Here is a 17,093-nt window from a genome sequence, read left to right as displayed (position 1 = left end):
AGGGACTGCAGATGTAAACGAGCTTGAAGCTATAATCTGTTGTGACGCTTCAAATGGTAGAAAATGGTAGAAAATAATCAATTTATTAAATAAATAAAAGTTTACCATATGTTTTGTGGGTAAATTCAAACTTTACCTGTGTTCCTCTCATTAGACACCTTTAACCCTGAGCTCCTCACAGAGGCCCCCTGGAGGTCCGGGACCCTCATGTTGGGGAGGGCCCCCCCCCCACCCGGTGTGTAGGATCAGGTTGTGTGTGAGCTCCATCCACTGCAGCTCTGCACAAACTGGAATGTTCCTTTAAGTCATAGAAGAAGAAGAAGAAGAAAAAAAGGAAAAAAAAACCCCGCGGAGGAGAGGCGGAGCTGCTGCGCGGCGCTGTCACTAACACAACCTCTCCGTCTCCCTGCGCTCCTTAGAAATAGATCTGCGGGGCAGAGCGGGCGGCCGGGCTCACACTGTAGGGAAATGAAACACGCTGCAGGTCCCGGAGCAGAAGACGAGCTGGGCTTCTCCTTCTCCTTCTCCTCCACTTCGGCTCTTGTGCTCTCGCAGCGGGACATCACACACCGTCCGGGATCATGTTGTTTCTTCCTCCGACTGAGTTATTATCGCCTTATAGGATCGCAGCTGAGTGAAAGAGAAAGTCCACACGGGATTTGAGTCTACGCACTTGTCTTTTTTTTTTTTTTTTTAAACTTTACCATCGTGGATGAGATCTTTGCGTATTTAACTTCTGTGTAACTCCAGCGGATTGATTGTCTGTGTCAGTCTTCTCCCTCCTCTCTCGTACTTTGGATTATCCCCCGCTGCAAGGAGATATGTTGTTTTTATTTGTGATCAGTCTGGCCCTGTTGTCAGATGCAGGTTAGTGTGTGTGTGTGTGTGTTTTGTTTTTATTTCCCACATCGAACATCCTCATTGTCAGAGTTATTGTTACTGATGCAACAATGTGCTGGTGCCGCTCAGGGACAAGTGCATCAATGCAGAACTCGCCTAGACTTTCAGTCAGTTTAACCTCTGACTTGCAGAGCTTCTGCTTTGGATGTCTGACACATGAAGCCACATATATTCAAAGTTTACAGTTGATTTATGAATAATTAACTAAAATATCAGCCTCTAGTTTCCATATAAACCTCTTGGAAGAAGAGGACAATAGACAACATGTCTGAGACTCATTGTTGTTAACTTTGACTAATTTGGATGGAAGTTTTGTATTAAAAAACATGAAAGTTGTGATTCATATTTTTTGATTTATATCTACATCAGTGGTTTTCAAATTAGGATTCTGTACATTGAAAAATAGTTAACGATAACATCATTTCACTCTCTTAGTTACTAGTGTCCACTGTATTAACTGGCACAATGGGAGAATGAATATGAATGATTATTCTGTTTAAAGGTTTCAGTCCTCCTCTCATGACCTCCTCACCTACAGACGGTTATGTAATTCAGCATGAACTCCCGGCCCAACATCTGAGAGAAAAAGGGGGGGGGTCCTTTAAAATGAGTTCAGCCTCCGAGCTTTAACATGAGTCTATCTGTGAGGTCTTTGAGGTGAAAAACAAAGAGCGCTCCAGGTTTGAGATAATAAATCCACTGAGGAAGATGACACTGTGGCCCCTCAGGGGTTTTTTGGGGGGTGGGGTGGGGGTGGGGGGGTTACAAAGCGTCTGGAAGGCGTCTGAATGCTGCTCATCCTCCCTGAGCTGCCAAACTTTATCTGTGTCAGAGTCCACGCCGGCTGCAGTCTGCGGCAGGCAGGTGCACAATGCCTCTATTATCCCTTTTTGCATAACATTTCCGATCGAGGTAAATCACTTGACTTTTGTCCACACACTCAACACTGAGTCACTCTCTCATTCTCAGCTCGCCCACTCACTGTCACACACACACACACACACACACACACACACACACACTCTTTTTTACTATAACTCAGACTCAGGTGTGTCTGTTCACTTAATGTCCAAACTTACTTAGAAAGTAAGATTTCTGGGGTCAGAGTGAGACATTTTTATTGGTTAATATGGTCAATTATTAGACAAAGATCACAAAGTTATCAGCTGAGAGAGGAGACGTTGTCCTTAAAATGTTCCTCTATTGTGATTTAAGCCTTTAAAATATGTTTCTCTTCCTCCTTGAAATTTGGACTTAAAGGTCAACTCGTCTAAATTACGAAAACGTTCTCACTCATCTCTCCTGGCGTGGAGGTGAACTGTCCAGAGCTCTCAGACAGATAACTCAAACCTCTGTTCCTGCATGTTCAAATACAACTAGAAGTGAGTGATTTGGGGGGACTGACCTTTTAAGCGGAGGTGCCACACCTTGCCGTACCTGACACCCTCGCTTTCACTCTTTTTTCTTTCTTGTTTTCTCTACAAAGCTGTTACGTCACCGCAGCCCATATTTGCCAAGTGCATGCGTGAAACTTCTCTTTCTTTCTTTTTTTTTTGTTTCCCCTCCATCCATCCAGGTCTGACGATGGAGGTGTTTCGTGCAGGTGTGGCCCCTCGCTGCGAGAGCCGGGCCTGCAACCCCCGCATGGGTAACTTAGCCCTGGGTCGCCGGGTCCTGACGCAAACCGTCTGCGGCAACAACGGCACCGAGCTCTACTGCTCCTACTCCGACCCCAACGCCAACTTGGCCTGCAGTGCCGCCAAATGCGCCAAGTGCAACGCCGGCCTGCCGCTCCTGTCCCACCTGGCCGGGGCCATGTCCGACTCCTCCTTCCGTCACCCGAACACCTGGTGGCAGTCGGCTGAGGGGGTGGAGTCTGAGACGGTGCAGCTGGACCTGGAGGCCGAGTTCTACTTCACGCACCTCATCGTTGTGTTTCGCTCGCCGAGGCCTGCCGCCATGACCCTGGAGCGGTCGCAGGACTTTGGGCGAACGTGGAAGATGCTGCAGTACTACGCCGGCAACTGCAGCGACACCTTCGGGCTGGAGGAGGGAGGATATGGCCGGGACGGGGCCACCTGCACATCCAAATACTCGGGGGCTTATCCCTGCAACCGGGGAGAGGTGAGGAGGAGGCTCTGTGGTTGCACTCCAGACTCTCTGATGTCTGACCTTTTATCATATTAAACGCCGTCATCAGAAGCTGTTTGAAGTCCACTTTGTCAGTCTGTACAATGTACAACACTCTCTATTCTTAGACCCTTCAACAGGCATTCAATATATTTCCTTTCTCTATAATAGTAGCCTTTGTTGGTGGAGTCCACCTTTCCCACAAAGGATTCACATTGCGAACATAACCACCAGGGATTCACAGAAAATGATTCATGCACGTACATGGACATTCTGCATCAGACAAAGGCTGGTACACGCCTCACGAAAAACAGCATTCAGTCACGGGTTGATTGTCTTTCTCAGTCTTCTGTATTGAAACAACGTAATGCAACGAATCCCTGGTTTGTTCGGCTGCGCTGTAAACGGAACCAGAAACTACGCCTCTGCTGTGTTTCTGACTGAGATGTGGTCGATAAGTAACAACATTTAATCTTCAACTTAATCTCAGACTTTATTTTCCAAGTATTTTTATACCTTTAGTACAGAAAGTCGTAAAGAGATTACAGGAAGCTCGTGCCTGGTTGTACAAATCAGGGATGATTACCGCCGCTACCAGCAGTGACCACAAGAGTCACCGGATCAACCACATCTGAAAAATCAGAGAAACCTCAGACGGAGGACGAAAGTAGGCGTAAATACAGTTTCAGTGCAAAGAATAGTAGAATCTGTAAAACCAGGTTTTTCTTTCCTTCCTGAAACACAGATTGCGACACACTTATTCCCCTGAAATTATGAAACAACACCTCGGCCCACGCCGCTCCTCGTTCGGGCCTCCTGCACGATCTTTGATGATCAGATTTGTATCAAGTCTTGTTTGAATTCCCACTTTGTCTCGCAGCCCAAACACAGTCGGAGCGCAGGTTAAAGGCAGGTGGAAAGGAGGGCGGAGACACACCTGCAGTGAGCCGCTGGAGGGGGAGGGGGAGGAGGGGGGTCGACAGGGAGAGTTTACTGCTCAGTAGGCAGCTTTTTCTTCCTCTGCGCTAATGATGTCATACCATACGCGTCGTATATGACAGGTAAACCACGCCACTGGGCAGACAGGTGCTCACGCTTTCCCGATATTTAAAGCGCACCCTCTCCATCTTTACCTCTCCCCCTCCTGGAACAACTTCACTTCTTTCTGCAGTGAGTCACGCAACATGCGAGAGTCATACGCCGTACTTAAGCGCACTGAGCAGACTGAAAGCAGAGAGCAGCCAGGTGTGGGGAGCTCCGTGAGCGTATGTGCATGAGTGAGTGTTTAATAGGCGTACTTTGACTGTAGCACGAGAGGGCTTCCTGAAAGTCCACTGATGTTTAATTGAAGCAGTGTGTGTCGGGAGCTGCTCTGCAGATGTGTGTGTGGAGGCACATGCCGAGCGCGGCGCTGCTCTGGGCCCCCCGCGGCGTGCTCATGTGTGATGAGTGTTTACGCCCTCTCTGACGGGCTCTCCCTGCTACTACTCCTCCCTGACAGCTGTTATGGACTTATTCTGCTGCAGGGTCGTAAATCTTTCTCTATATATTCCTTCTCTGTTTATCCGAGTAACAGAACCCAGAGATTTTCAGTTAGAAAAGCATCAACTTCTCACATTTAAGAGGCTGAAAACAGCTTTCTTTGCTAAAACCCACACGCGTCTTTTGTTTTCAAGTATTGCCTTTATTTATTTATTGTTTTTAATTCTTACACAAGACAGCTGTATGATTTTATAACCTGTTTCATTGCTACGTGATTGTGCAATTTTACTGGAGGCACATTGAATGAAATACTGATGTAAGCATTCTTAAGTGCTGCTGATGCCTCATGCACTGTTACTATTAACTAGAAAATGTGCTGAGGAGAGCACATACCTCCGCCAAGGCCAATGTCAAGCAACTTCACGACAGACTTCTTTATAATTTATAGTAAATGATCCAGATCTGCGCCAAACTTTAACGGCTTCGTCGCCGGCCCTCGGTCCCTCCCTCCACCAAGTTCGCTGCAAATCGCTTAATCACTGAATCGACCGATCGCAGCAGCTCTAAACCTTTTAGTGCAGGAAGGTGTGAAAACAGCGACTTGTTTTCTCTTTTCTGCCTCTTTCTGGCTTCGCTTCACACGTCAGCTTCAGCCACCTGTGCTAGGGGCACGACCTCCGCCCTCTGACCCATCAACTGACGACCCCGGGGGTTAAAAGAGGTCAAGTAGCGCTCTGACAGACCAGCTGCTGCTGCTGCTGCTGCTGCTGCTGCTGCTCAGTGTAGCACACTTTTTCTGCTTCGGTGTGTTTTTGTTGTGATTGCACGTCACCTATAATGACAGTTAAACAGCCTCTCACCTGTGCAAGGTGACGACAACAAAACCTTAGACATGGAAAGTGTGTCTGAGGCGCTGCAGTGCATCACTTCCTGCTTTAGCTCTGACAGGGAACCTGGAATTTAAGGTTCAAGGTTTATTTATTGATTATTGACCGTAGAAATTACAGTTTGACAAAACATTGTTCCCACAAGGTTCACTTACTGAATATGTTCCAGAGCTTTCAGCTGCATCTTGTGGCCTTCATCAGCAGAGTGAGTTTACTAAGTTGGCAGGGCGATTGAATATGAAAGTGGAAATCAACATTAATTATTTGTAATATTTTACACAGAAATTAGATAAAACTTTGTATCTCTCAACACTGAAGAGACTAAACAAAATAATAAAGTTTTGTGTTTCTTTCTTAGACGAAAAGAAGTAATCTGAGAAAAAGCCTTGGACTCTGCGTAGCTGGACATTTCTCTGAAAATAATCTTTTGATCATTTGCAGTATGAACTTATGTCACGGTCAGCCGAGGAAGGATTTCCCTGCACTGCTTTAGAGTAAGACAAATAGTCAAAAATATCATTGCATCAACAATCACCATTCAAATATTAAAACGCTGTAAATAAAAGACACATCGCCTGAGTTACAACCTGATTTAAAGTTGACCTGCGTGCGTGTGGGAAGCTGGAAGCGATTACAGGCAGCAGGTATTCTCAGCTTTCTGCCTCTCGTGTTTCTCCTGCAAACATGAAAGCATGTCATCTCTTGCGCTGAAAGCTTTGCGTGTTCACCTGTAATGTGGGGAAAAGGTGGTGTGTGTGTGTGTGTGTGTGTGTGTGTGTGTGTAGGACTCCTTGTCTTATTTATGAGGTCAGCTGGGCTGGAAGAATGTGAGTGTTTGTTGTAGAGACTGACCTCCTTAGGGAAGAGAGTGAGGCAGACCAGCCAACACACACACACACACACACATTTTCTTTCTTTTTTCCACAGTTCCTCAAGCGCGCACACACACACACACTCTCGCCCATGCCCTTTCAGATAAACACATACAGTCGGCTCTCCGTCTGTTGGCTGGGAAGGAAGTGCCGTTGCTCTGATGGATGTTGGTACTGTTGGCTAGACACCCATCCCCCCCCTCTCTGTTTCCCTCTCTGTCTTTCTCCCTCCATCAATGCCCATTGTGCCTGTTTACCAGATTACAGTCCACAGTGCTTTGATGGAATTAGGCCTGTGGAAGCCAGACTTACTTTATTTTTCAGCCTGAAACAGGAAGAAAGATTATGAGTGGACACAAGGCCCACGGTGCACCCACTGCAGATATAAAACTTTCACCTACAGTATGGATTCTTGAACACAACATATACAACCTCTATAATGAGACTAATGATTAATATCCTCTGCAGAGCAAAGTTTCTCAGACTCCCACATTAGTTACAAAGCAGTGACAGTGAAACATAGATTAAAACAGCTGATTCTGTACTTATAATAATATATATTATTATTATTATAGATAATATTTATGTTATAATGTTAAATTACAGTTTAAGGTTCCCCAGAGTTTTCTTGTAATGTTAACATTCAGTGTTTTCATTAACAAAACACATTACGTGTATCCATGTCATCAAATAAACTTTATAAATTGATTTTTTTTTTTCCCCTTGTAAAACATTTCCAAAACTTTATATTAATATCTTTAAACCTGTATTGTTTACATCTGTGCAGTACAATCTCCCACCTTCAGCGGGAATAGCAAGACACAATTGCTAGGAATGTGTATTGCATGATATGCATGAGCACGTGATACAGGAATATCAGGTATCCGCTAATCAAATGATTGTTCCATATTGCTGTTAGTGGTCAAAAGCTCCACATGGTACATTTAAGGCTCAACGATTTGAAAAATATCCTCATTTATAAATGGATTAAATCAGATTAAACTAATTTGGACACGAATTTTAAGACTCGTGCATCTAGAAATTGTTTTCTGCTGCAAGAGGACACTGTTTATAATAATTTAGAGTAAAACAATGTCCTCTTGAATCTAAGAAAATTCTTCACATAATCAAATGTGAAGCAAAAAAAAGGGAAAATAAGTTACAGTCCTTTAAAGTAGTTTAAAAAGCAGAGTACATGAGCTAGAAAAGTGACCAATTTCAAACTGTTCTTCATTTTGCTTTCCCCCTTAAAACCTTTTAAAGACCCTCGAGGTGTCCCCAGACTTACATCCCTTCAGGACACAGATTAACATAAACATGGGTGTCATCAGCGTATTTGCGAACAATAATATTCAAAGGAAACCTATGAGGCTTAAATCTGCAGCAGTAAAAGCTCCATGAAGGCTTGTGTCTTGTGGAATTTTTGTGTTGTGTAAAGGAATCCACTGCACTGATGTGATTTTATCAGTGTGTGTTTGTGTGCATGCCAGCGTGGTTGTGTGTGTGCGCTGGTGTTGCTGTGGTGTCGCCGGGCTGTCGCAGGCCTTTTGTGCCGCCCTGAGTTATGTGAAGCTGCATCTCCGTCCCCGTCTTTGTCTGGCCCTGCTCTCCGTGCTCTCCCGCGGACCGGCGCCCCTCGTCCTATTTGTCGTGTTCTCTTAATTGCGGACCACAATGCTGTGACCCCGTGACCTTTTCCAACAACAGGGAAATTAATAGCGCTCCTCCCATCACGCTCTCGGCCAGTCATCCAGCCAATCAGGGAGCCGCATGGGGGCTCTGCTCGCATCTCAACTGAAGCTTCAACCAAAGAAAACACTCTCTCTCTCACACACACACACACACACACACACACACACACACACACACACACACACACACACACACACACACACACACACACTGCTCACCCAATGATATCAATGACAGCTAGCCAGTGACAACAACACACACTTTGGTAAAAGAGACACACTGCAAACACACACATTTCTCTCACAGCGAGAGTTGGGGCAGACACCAACTTTTTCACCCCGACAACAGCAGCGGTGTTGGTTGCTAGTGGCAGCAGTAGCCATGGCGATGGCAGCCCACAAAGGGGTCTTCGATTTGAAGGATGTCCAGGGACCAGACAGAGTAAAGAGAGAGAGAGAGGGAGAGGGGGGGAGAAAGATTCGGTGTGCTAATTTAAGGACAGCCAGCACCCTCACGGTCATGTGAGGATGTAGTCAATGATGGCGGGGTGTAAGGTCGCAGTTTAGTGCGCAAACGATACCAAAACAAACCCCCATTAACATATTAACATGACAGATGTAGTGACATGAGCAGCATCAATGAACCTGATTGTGCCGCTGAATACATCCGTCTAATCGCTTTAACTCATGAAGTGGAGCTGCAAGAATTTTACTATCCTTTTCTGTAATTCAAGACGGGCAGACAGACAGAAATATCTAATAACTATAAAATGAAAAAATCACAAGCCACTAATGCTGCATTCACAAAATGTTGGCAGAATAGGCAGAACAGAAAAACAGTTTTTGGCACGAAAAGATTGAGTTTGGCGAATTTAAGTTGAACCTGTCAGATGTCTTGCCACGTCCTATAACTCACTTGATGGTTCTGTTATCACGCTGCCAATTTCATTTGCTGGATGATTTGAAAACATTTTTTGTTTGAAAATTATAAGACAAGTCTTGTGTCAGCTCATGGCAGCGGATGGCAAGTTCCTCCAATCAGGTGTTGGGTTGAAAAAGAGATCATCAATCATCACCTAACTTGAAAATACACGTCCCTTCAATTGCCAATTGAGTCATCGGATCACAATGAGCCAAGAAGAAAATGGAGATCTGTTTTTGTTTGGGTAATAGAGCTGTGATATGATTTCATGTTTCTCTTGTGTCTGTTAACTCTCTCTCTCTCTCTCTCTCTCTCTCGCTCTTTCTCCGTCTTCGACCGACAGGTGATCTTCCGAACACTCCCAAAGTGGGAGTCCCTGGATCCGTTCGGACTGGAGGGTCAGCAGCAGCTGAGAGTGACCAACATCCGCATTCGGCTGCTGAGGCACCAGCCGTGTCCGTGCCAGGCCAAAGACCTCGCCTTCGCCCGTGAAGCCCTTCCCACCCGACACTTCGCCATCTACGACCTGATAGTGAAGGGAAGCTGCTTCTGCAACGGACACGCCGAGCAGTGTGTTCCTGCGCCGGGATACCAGCCCATCAGAGACCGCACCAACCACGTGGTAAGGGTAGAAAGATTTTCTTCTTCATGAGTTTTAAAGCGCATCTTAACTTTTACTATCAAGTCTAAAAAATATGACTTTGAAATCTCCTGAATCCTCTCTTCCCCTCATCAGGAACATTGCTCCAGGGCACTAACCAGTGGTCAGAAACCCCAAGGCATAGCTCAAATTAAAACATACATTATACATTTATATAGATACGATTGAATGCTATCATAACTAGAGCATGAACGTTCATTCTTGACTTCACACAACAGTCGTTTCACCAAAACATCTTAACTCCAGGTAGGATTACTGGGCGATTTCAGCTGCTTCTCACAGTTTAGTAAAAGCTCCGGAGAGAAAATAGCAAGTGGATCTTAAGATTTTCTTTGTTCTTGTTGTCAAAAAACGATCAATACTCCTTATCAGTAATTATATTTCCAATGCACAGGAACTTCTTTCAACCTTTAATGTCATGACTCTAATGCACCACTCTGTGTGTGTGTGTGTGTGTGTGTGTGTGTGTGTGTGTGTGTGTGTGTGTTTTTGATAATTATCATTATCATTATCAGTAATCAGCCATGGGCAGGTTCCTCACTTGTTCTAAGGAAATCAAGATTATAGGCTTGATAGTTGCAGACTAAATGGCTTGTTCACTTTGTGTTGGCAGTTGTATGAATAACAGAGTGAAGGCGGGTGGAGGGGATCACCTCTCGCTCTCCTGTTTCCTCTGATCTTCTGGCTCCGTCTGCTCTGATAAACAGCTGCTTTTTTCCGCCGATAACAAACCCGAGAGATGGAGATATTGATTCGGCTCAGGGTTAATGATGGCGTTGATGTGTGTGCGTGTGTTGACAAAGGTGTGAACCGACAATGTTTTTGCCGGGCGGCCAATATGAGGGATTCAGAGCCGGGCTCCTATCGCAGTCATCTCCACAAACAGAAACGCTGGATGACTTTGAAGCCGGGCGTCTGTTCCGCCTCAATCAGCGAAGCACGACAGGGGAAAGTGAGAGTCAACAAGGAGTTTCCTTTACAATTTACAAAGACATTTAGTGATAGTAAACAAGAGCACTGGATCAAGTAGTGAAGCCCGACTGATGCTGGATGTTTGAGGCTGATGGCAGATAAGAATATTTGAGAATGTAGGAAAATCCAACGACAAATCAGCCTCATTTTTCTACAAAAACTCACAACACAACAACCATTTTGATCTGAAAATCAAGTTTTGAACCTTGTTAACGTGTCAATATAACGTTTTTTTTAATATCATACGAGACGTATCGTGAGCCAGATAAGAAGTCGACGCCTTGACCTTGAGCTGCAGTGAACCAGTGACAGTCTCGTATTCAGACAGGAAGGGCTTCATACGTCACAAACCTAAGGAACCAATCCCGTCAGTTTGTGGGGACAGGGGGCGGGGCCAAATAAACCTGAAACCTTGTCAGTACAGAGAGAGTTATTAGCACAACCACTAACACTGTGTCAGTCGCTGGTAGAGTCGCTTATATAAGCACCACACATGCGTGGCCTCGTCAATTAACCTTAATTGGAACAGTGTCTCGTCACTCAGAGAACCTGGGTTACATATGTAACCTACTGTATCTCAAACATATTACTGACATTTCTGCACTGAAACCTCTTAATCTCTAATATCAGCAATAAATTGGCTTGTCCAGTTTGGTCGGGATCAATTATATAGATTAGTTTTCCGCGTCTTATCATCTTTTCGATTATTCCACCAGGTATCTCGTGCATGAAACAATAAAAAGACGACATGAATCACCAGAGTCCAGATTCTGTCCGACAAGCAGCTGGAAGAAAAGAACTTATTGATTTTACATGATTTTACATGATAAACGAACAGGACGATTCATGTGTGTTTTCTTTGCTGATATATCAAGGTTTTTTTTTTTTTAATGAAGCTGCTGATAATCAGTTTATTGGACACAGTCTTTAAATCTTTAAAATCTCACTGTTTTCACGCCAAGAAATTCCAAGTGGCTCCGCTGAGAGTTTTCACGAGGATTTCCTTCTTTTGAGGGTCGAAAATCCTCTTGAAACAGTGTTTAAAGCGCAGGACTGTAAAGCTCGCCTCTGCACGCCGGGCTGATAATAACAATAATAATTTGTTTTTAACCTTCACTTGTGCAGAATATTAAACCATTTTTTCACCACAAATATTAGTCTGACCGCACCCAAGACTTCGAGTTCGAACAGTAAATCCTTCTTCACCGACCTCACAACATTACCTCGGGTCATCGGAGCGCCGTTCTGCTGTGTGCCACGCAGGAGCGTTCGGTAAACACGCAGATGTTATATAAGTGCCTTTTCCCGCCTATCAGCAGTTTTGTTTTGTGTCTCTGTTTCGACCCAGAGCCGCCTGTTTCTGGCAAAACCCAAACAAGCAGAGCAGCACAAGACAGGAGATGAGGGCAGAGATTACTGATCAGTCAGGGAAGGGAAGGGCGTGTGTGTGTGTGTGTGTGTGTGTGTGTGTGTGTGTGTGGTTATGCATTTTTTTCAGCTTTTTTTTATAAGTGTGTGTGTGTGTGTGTGTGTGTGTGTGTGAGACCTCTCAAAAGCTGCCTTAGTGTAGTGTATGTTTAGCGTATATAAACACACACTGCATACACTTCAATTCTATTCATACATGTACAGTATGTCTTGTTTGTTTAGTCTGCTGTGTGTGTGAGGTGCATGTGCTTAAGCATGCAATGTTTTGTCTGCTCTGAGTGTGTGTGTGTGTGTGTGTGTGTGTGTGTGTGTGTGTGTGGTGTGTGTGTGTGTGTGTGTGTGTGTGTGAGACCTCTCAAAAGCTGCCTTAGTGTAGTGTATGTTTAGCGTATATAAACACACACTGCATACACTTCAATTCTATTCATACATGTACAGTATGTCTTGTTTGTTTAGTCTGCTGTGTGTGTGAGGTGCATGTGCTTAAGCATGCAATGTTTTGTCTGCTCTGAGTGTGTGTGTGTGTGTGTGTGTGTGTGTGTGTGTGTGTGTGTGTGTGTGTGTGTGTGTGTGTGTGTGCAGTAATCAGCGGTGAAAGTGGCCGTTATCCACCGAGTCATTACTGCCCAGACGCTGTGAGCGGGGGATGAAGGCATCAGTTTGTTTGTTGTTGTTGTTGTTGTTGTTGTTTTGTGCTCCGGGACCCCCACAAGGGGTTTTGCGGTTCAGGGTGATTACACTGTCTGTTAGTTAGCCACAAAGCCAACACACACACACACACACATAATGACATCCAGGGCCAGCTACTGGAGCGTTTGCAGCAATTAGTCCAGCCAGTGTGTGTGTGTGTGTGTGTGTGTGTGTGTGTGTGTGTGTGTATGTGTGTTTTCTCTGCTTTCATTTATTTCCCTGACCTCTTCTTCGTGCATTTGTCTTCCACTCACTTCCTGTCTCTCTCTTTCCTTGGAAGATATTGCACATAAAAAGGTCTGATCACTGCATCTCTGCATCGCAGGGCTTCAGCCTGAAGAGCAGATGATAATAATGACAGATAAGGTTTTTACAACTCGGAGGAAGTTATCGCAGTTTCTTTTTATCTCCCGTCGCAACAATCGCAGGGAAAAACAGTTGAACACTGTGTTCATGTTACAAAGTAATCCACCAGGAATGTTCCCTTGCTTTCTTGCTTGTATGTTTTTTGCCAACCCCCCCCACCCACCCCTCCTCCTCCTTCCCATGCGTTGGGACGCCTTGCTGGCTCCATTTAAATGACTGTCAGCTTAACTACCACTCAGCTTGTGAAATCGGTTGTATAATGTCTGGCGTTGCACCTCGATATCGTCATCAGATCCGATCTTTGAAACCGCAAATCTGCAACAGAAAGCTAATGTTACAAACTGCATGTGCCGCTCGTGGAGGGACCAGTGAGTGAGAGACACCACTGAGGTGCATTATGGGGAAAAAAACAAAAAGAAAAGAAACAGAGACAACAAAATTACAAATCTATAGAGAGAGTCTTCAATAAAAAAAAAGTTTTGTACAATCGGACCGCAGGTGGATTTGAATTTCTCAGGGTGACGCCGGAGCAGGAACTTTACTTCCTCTGATTTTAGGAAAGATATCAGATCCCTCTGCCACGACATTATCATATCTTATGACAATATACAGTTTGGTGCGATAGTGTAGAGGTTGTATCTTTTTATTCCTGATGATGATGATGCTCCTGCTTTAATGAATTTCCTCTAGGGGATAAATAAAGTATCTGTCTATCTAAACTAATCCTCATGTTTTTGGTTTGAAAGAGTGAACGATTTATCAGCTATCAGCAGCTTCCAGTCCCGTAAGAGTCCGGCCCTGCTGTGTCATCTGTGTGGCCGACTTTACATGATTGCGTGTGTGCAGCTCTCAGTGTGTACGTTTGTTAATTGTCCCGTATCACGGTATGGTAAACATGTGAAATGGGTTGAAATACCAGCTGCCTGGACCCGAGCCAGACGCTGCTGCTGCTGCAGCCGCCGGCCTTTTCCCCTTCTCCTCCTTCCTCCCCGTCCGTTTTTCTTCCTCCTCTCTCTCTCTCTCTCTCTCTCTCTCTCTCTCTCTCACCTCTGGAACTTTTTCATGAATCACTTCGTCTTTTTCATTCTGGGTGATATTGTCTTTAGGTCTCCTATCTCCTGTTTGCACGGACCCTCTCAGTCATGCAATCGCTGCCCTTATTAGTGTGACTGAAATGGTGTGTGATGTGTGTAAAATCAGTCATGTGTGTTCACGTCTACACTGCGTGACTGATCTGGGGTCAGTTCAGGCAGAGGACATGTGGTTAATAGCTGTATTCCTAATAGCTGCATGTGGATGTGTTTAAGTCCATGTTCAGCACAGTGTGTGTTTGTGTGTGTGAATCGGAGCCATTCAGGAGTCGGTGACACATCACACACACCGTGGGAAAACGAAGGCAAGAATCGCCGTGCGCTTTTCGTGCATTTGCGGTTACTTTCTATGCATGTGTGCGGTGTGTGTCTGCCTCTGTAATCGTTGTATAATTGTGTGTCCTACATTACGGTTGCACGGTGTAACGCAAACAAATAAAGAGCTTCCTCAGATGCCTGGCTCGCCCCCCTCCTTCAATCATTATCCAGCATGCATGGCATTCCAGCTCACAGGAATGACAAGGAGATTGTTATTGTGCTCTCAGTGCTGCATACTTGCACTCTCCTCATACACACACACACACACACACACACACACTCGTAATTACACACACACACACACACACACACACACACACATACACACACAGGCTTTTCAGAGCAGAGGCCCGTTCTTGTTTCCAGTGATGAAGCCAAACAATCAATCTCCATTCACTAATTTCGATGCAAGGGCGAAGAGGAAAGAGACGGAACAAGAGGAAGTAAGAAAGTCAGAGGGGATGAGGAGGAAGAGGAGGGGAAAAAAGGAAAGACTGAGAGTTGTGGAAAAGCTGCGGATGAGTGTGGGAGCTAGAGGAAGAGTTACAACACGCTTGTCTTCACACAGGAAACTTCCCTCTTCATCACACTGACCTCTTTGTTCCTCCCATCCTTCTACCTCTGTCTATCATTTTTTGCATGTTGCTAATGAGCTCTTCCTCTCTCTCTCTCTCTCTCTCTCTCTCTCGTTCTCCCTCAGGTCCATGGGAAGTGTGTGTGCAGACACAACACTGCAGGTGACCACTGCGAGCGCTGCGCTCCTCTCTACAACGACCGACCCTGGCAGCCCGCCGACGGATTGACGGGGGCGCCGCACGAATGTCGGAGTGAGTCGAACAAACGCGCCCACCACCTGATCATGTGATTTTGTCAATGACAGTATGAACTACTGGAATGAACGTAGGTGATGGATGAGGAGGCTGTAGATCAGGAGCATGGGCTGTAAATAAAGATGGACGTAGCCTCCGTGATGTCACTCGCGGGTTTCTGAAGAGCGGTTTTGAAGCTCAGAGCGAGCCGCTCCGCCGTCGCCATCTTGGCAGTGTCTGACTCCACCAAACTCACAGCTAATCCAAAAATGGGCAAAGAGGCGGGGTGTGTTTCGAGCCGTGACTTTGGTGCATGCTGGTTTGTGGCGAGCAAACGTTCGCCCACCTGTCACTCAAAGCGGCCACGCCCTCAATTATGCAGAACTTTAACTTTAACTTTAAATTAGCCGTAGAGTCCAAAACTGATTCAAACCTAATTTAATCTGTTTTCATTCATTTGAGACTCGCTGCTTCCCGTAGATAATTCTGCCATGATCTCCTCCCTCTCACCGCAGAGTGTAAGTGCAACGGACACGCTCAGAGCTGCCATTTCGATTGGTCGGCGTGGCGTGAGTCCGGCCAGCGCAGCGGGGGCGTTTGTGACTGTCTTCACAACACCGAGGGACGACAGTGTCAGAAGTGCAAGGCCGGCTTCTACAGAGACCCCCATCGACCGCAGACCGCCCCCGACTCCTGCAAACGTAAGACACACACACACACACACACACACACACACACACAGATTCATGTTGCTCATCACAGTGAACAACAGAGTACGGCTCATTATTTACATCATTTGTTCATAGAAGTGAATGTAAAGATGCAAATGTACCAAGAATGAAGTCAAGTTCCTTTTGTGTGTAATTTATTAGTATATTTTAGTCATTCTGAGGCATCAGCAACCAATCAGACCACAGCAAACGAGCTTCCTGTGTGAAAACGCCATATGTGAGGTCACTTTAGGAATTTCTCTGGTAAACATCAGATCGTTCCCGTCACCCGTCACCCTCACAACACCCGACATGTCGAACACACTGTAAAATGTCATAAAGTATAATTGATGATACCGGTGTTGACAAAACGTCACTGGCGTGAATCACAACATTAACCTCGTACACACACGCCACACTGGCACGGCGCTCTCATTATCCCGAGGAATGCCGGGGACCGAGATCGCAAGCCGGGACGTGCTGGATAACACTGATTCCTGATGGGCACCTGGCTCTGTCTGTGTGTGTGTCTGTTTGTCTGTGTGTGTGTGTGTGTGTGTCTGTGTCTGTGTCTGTGTCTGTGTGTGTGTGTGTGTGTGTGTGTTAAGAAGCGGCGTGCTCCATCCAAGGTTTACACCATAGTTAATCATCAGATGGCGGCATTCCTACGTCTTGACTCAAAGCTTGACACACAACTCCCTGCCTGTCCATCCCGGCTTGTTTTGTCATTTTTCATACGTGACTCAGAGCTGGAGCAGCTTCAGGGTAATCATTGGTAGTAGTTTTTAAGTGTGTGAGGGTCCTCTCTGCGTCTACATATGTGTGTGTGTGTGTGTGTGTGTGTGTGTGTGTGTGTGTGTGTGCAGGCGGATTGAGTGGCTTGCTGCCCTCCGGTGATGAGACGAGTCTTAAGTAAACACGAGATAGTCATCCATAAACACGACAGTGGCTACATTCTCCCTCTGATTATCTCTCAGATTTGACCCAGGCAGCTCAGTCCTGCAGGTATGCTGGACTCACACATGATTACTGAAGTGTGTGTGTGTGTGTGTGTGTGTGCGCGTGCTCGTGTGTGTAGTGTACACATCTCATTGAATTCAAAACAACCGTCAAGCTGCACCAGACCGTTCAGTAACACATCGGGGGGGGGGGGGGGGGTGGGCT

The 17,093-nt window shown here is 45.7% G+C and overlaps 1 protein-coding gene across 2 annotated transcripts in view; it reads left to right on the top strand.

Moving 5' to 3' along the window:
* The first annotated feature begins 420 nt into the window (after positions 1–420).
* ntn4 (netrin 4) overlaps positions 421–17,093 on the top strand; it is a 48,440-nt gene continuing 31,767 nt past the window's right edge. For both annotated transcript variants that reach the window (XR_002665258.1, XM_022749770.1), the window contains exons 1-5: positions 421–867; positions 2,477–3,024; positions 9,228–9,506; positions 15,111–15,237; positions 15,735–15,920. Coding sequence is in view for 1 of the 2 variants with exons in the window: in XM_022749770.1 (XP_022605491.1) it covers positions 822–867; positions 2,477–3,024; positions 9,228–9,506; positions 15,111–15,237; positions 15,735–15,920 (1,186 nt within the window). In the remaining variant the exon portion in view is untranslated. The remainder of the gene's footprint in view (positions 868–2,476; positions 3,025–9,227; positions 9,507–15,110; positions 15,238–15,734; positions 15,921–17,093) is intronic.

This window comes from Seriola dumerili, unplaced genomic scaffold (assembly GCF_002260705.1).
Source record: "Seriola dumerili isolate Sdu_G_001 unplaced genomic scaffold, Sdu_1.0 BDQW01000138.1, whole genome shotgun sequence".
NCBI lineage: Eukaryota > Metazoa > Chordata > Actinopteri > Carangiformes > Carangidae > Seriola > Seriola dumerili.
This window is presented reverse-complemented; position numbering and strand designations above follow the sequence as displayed.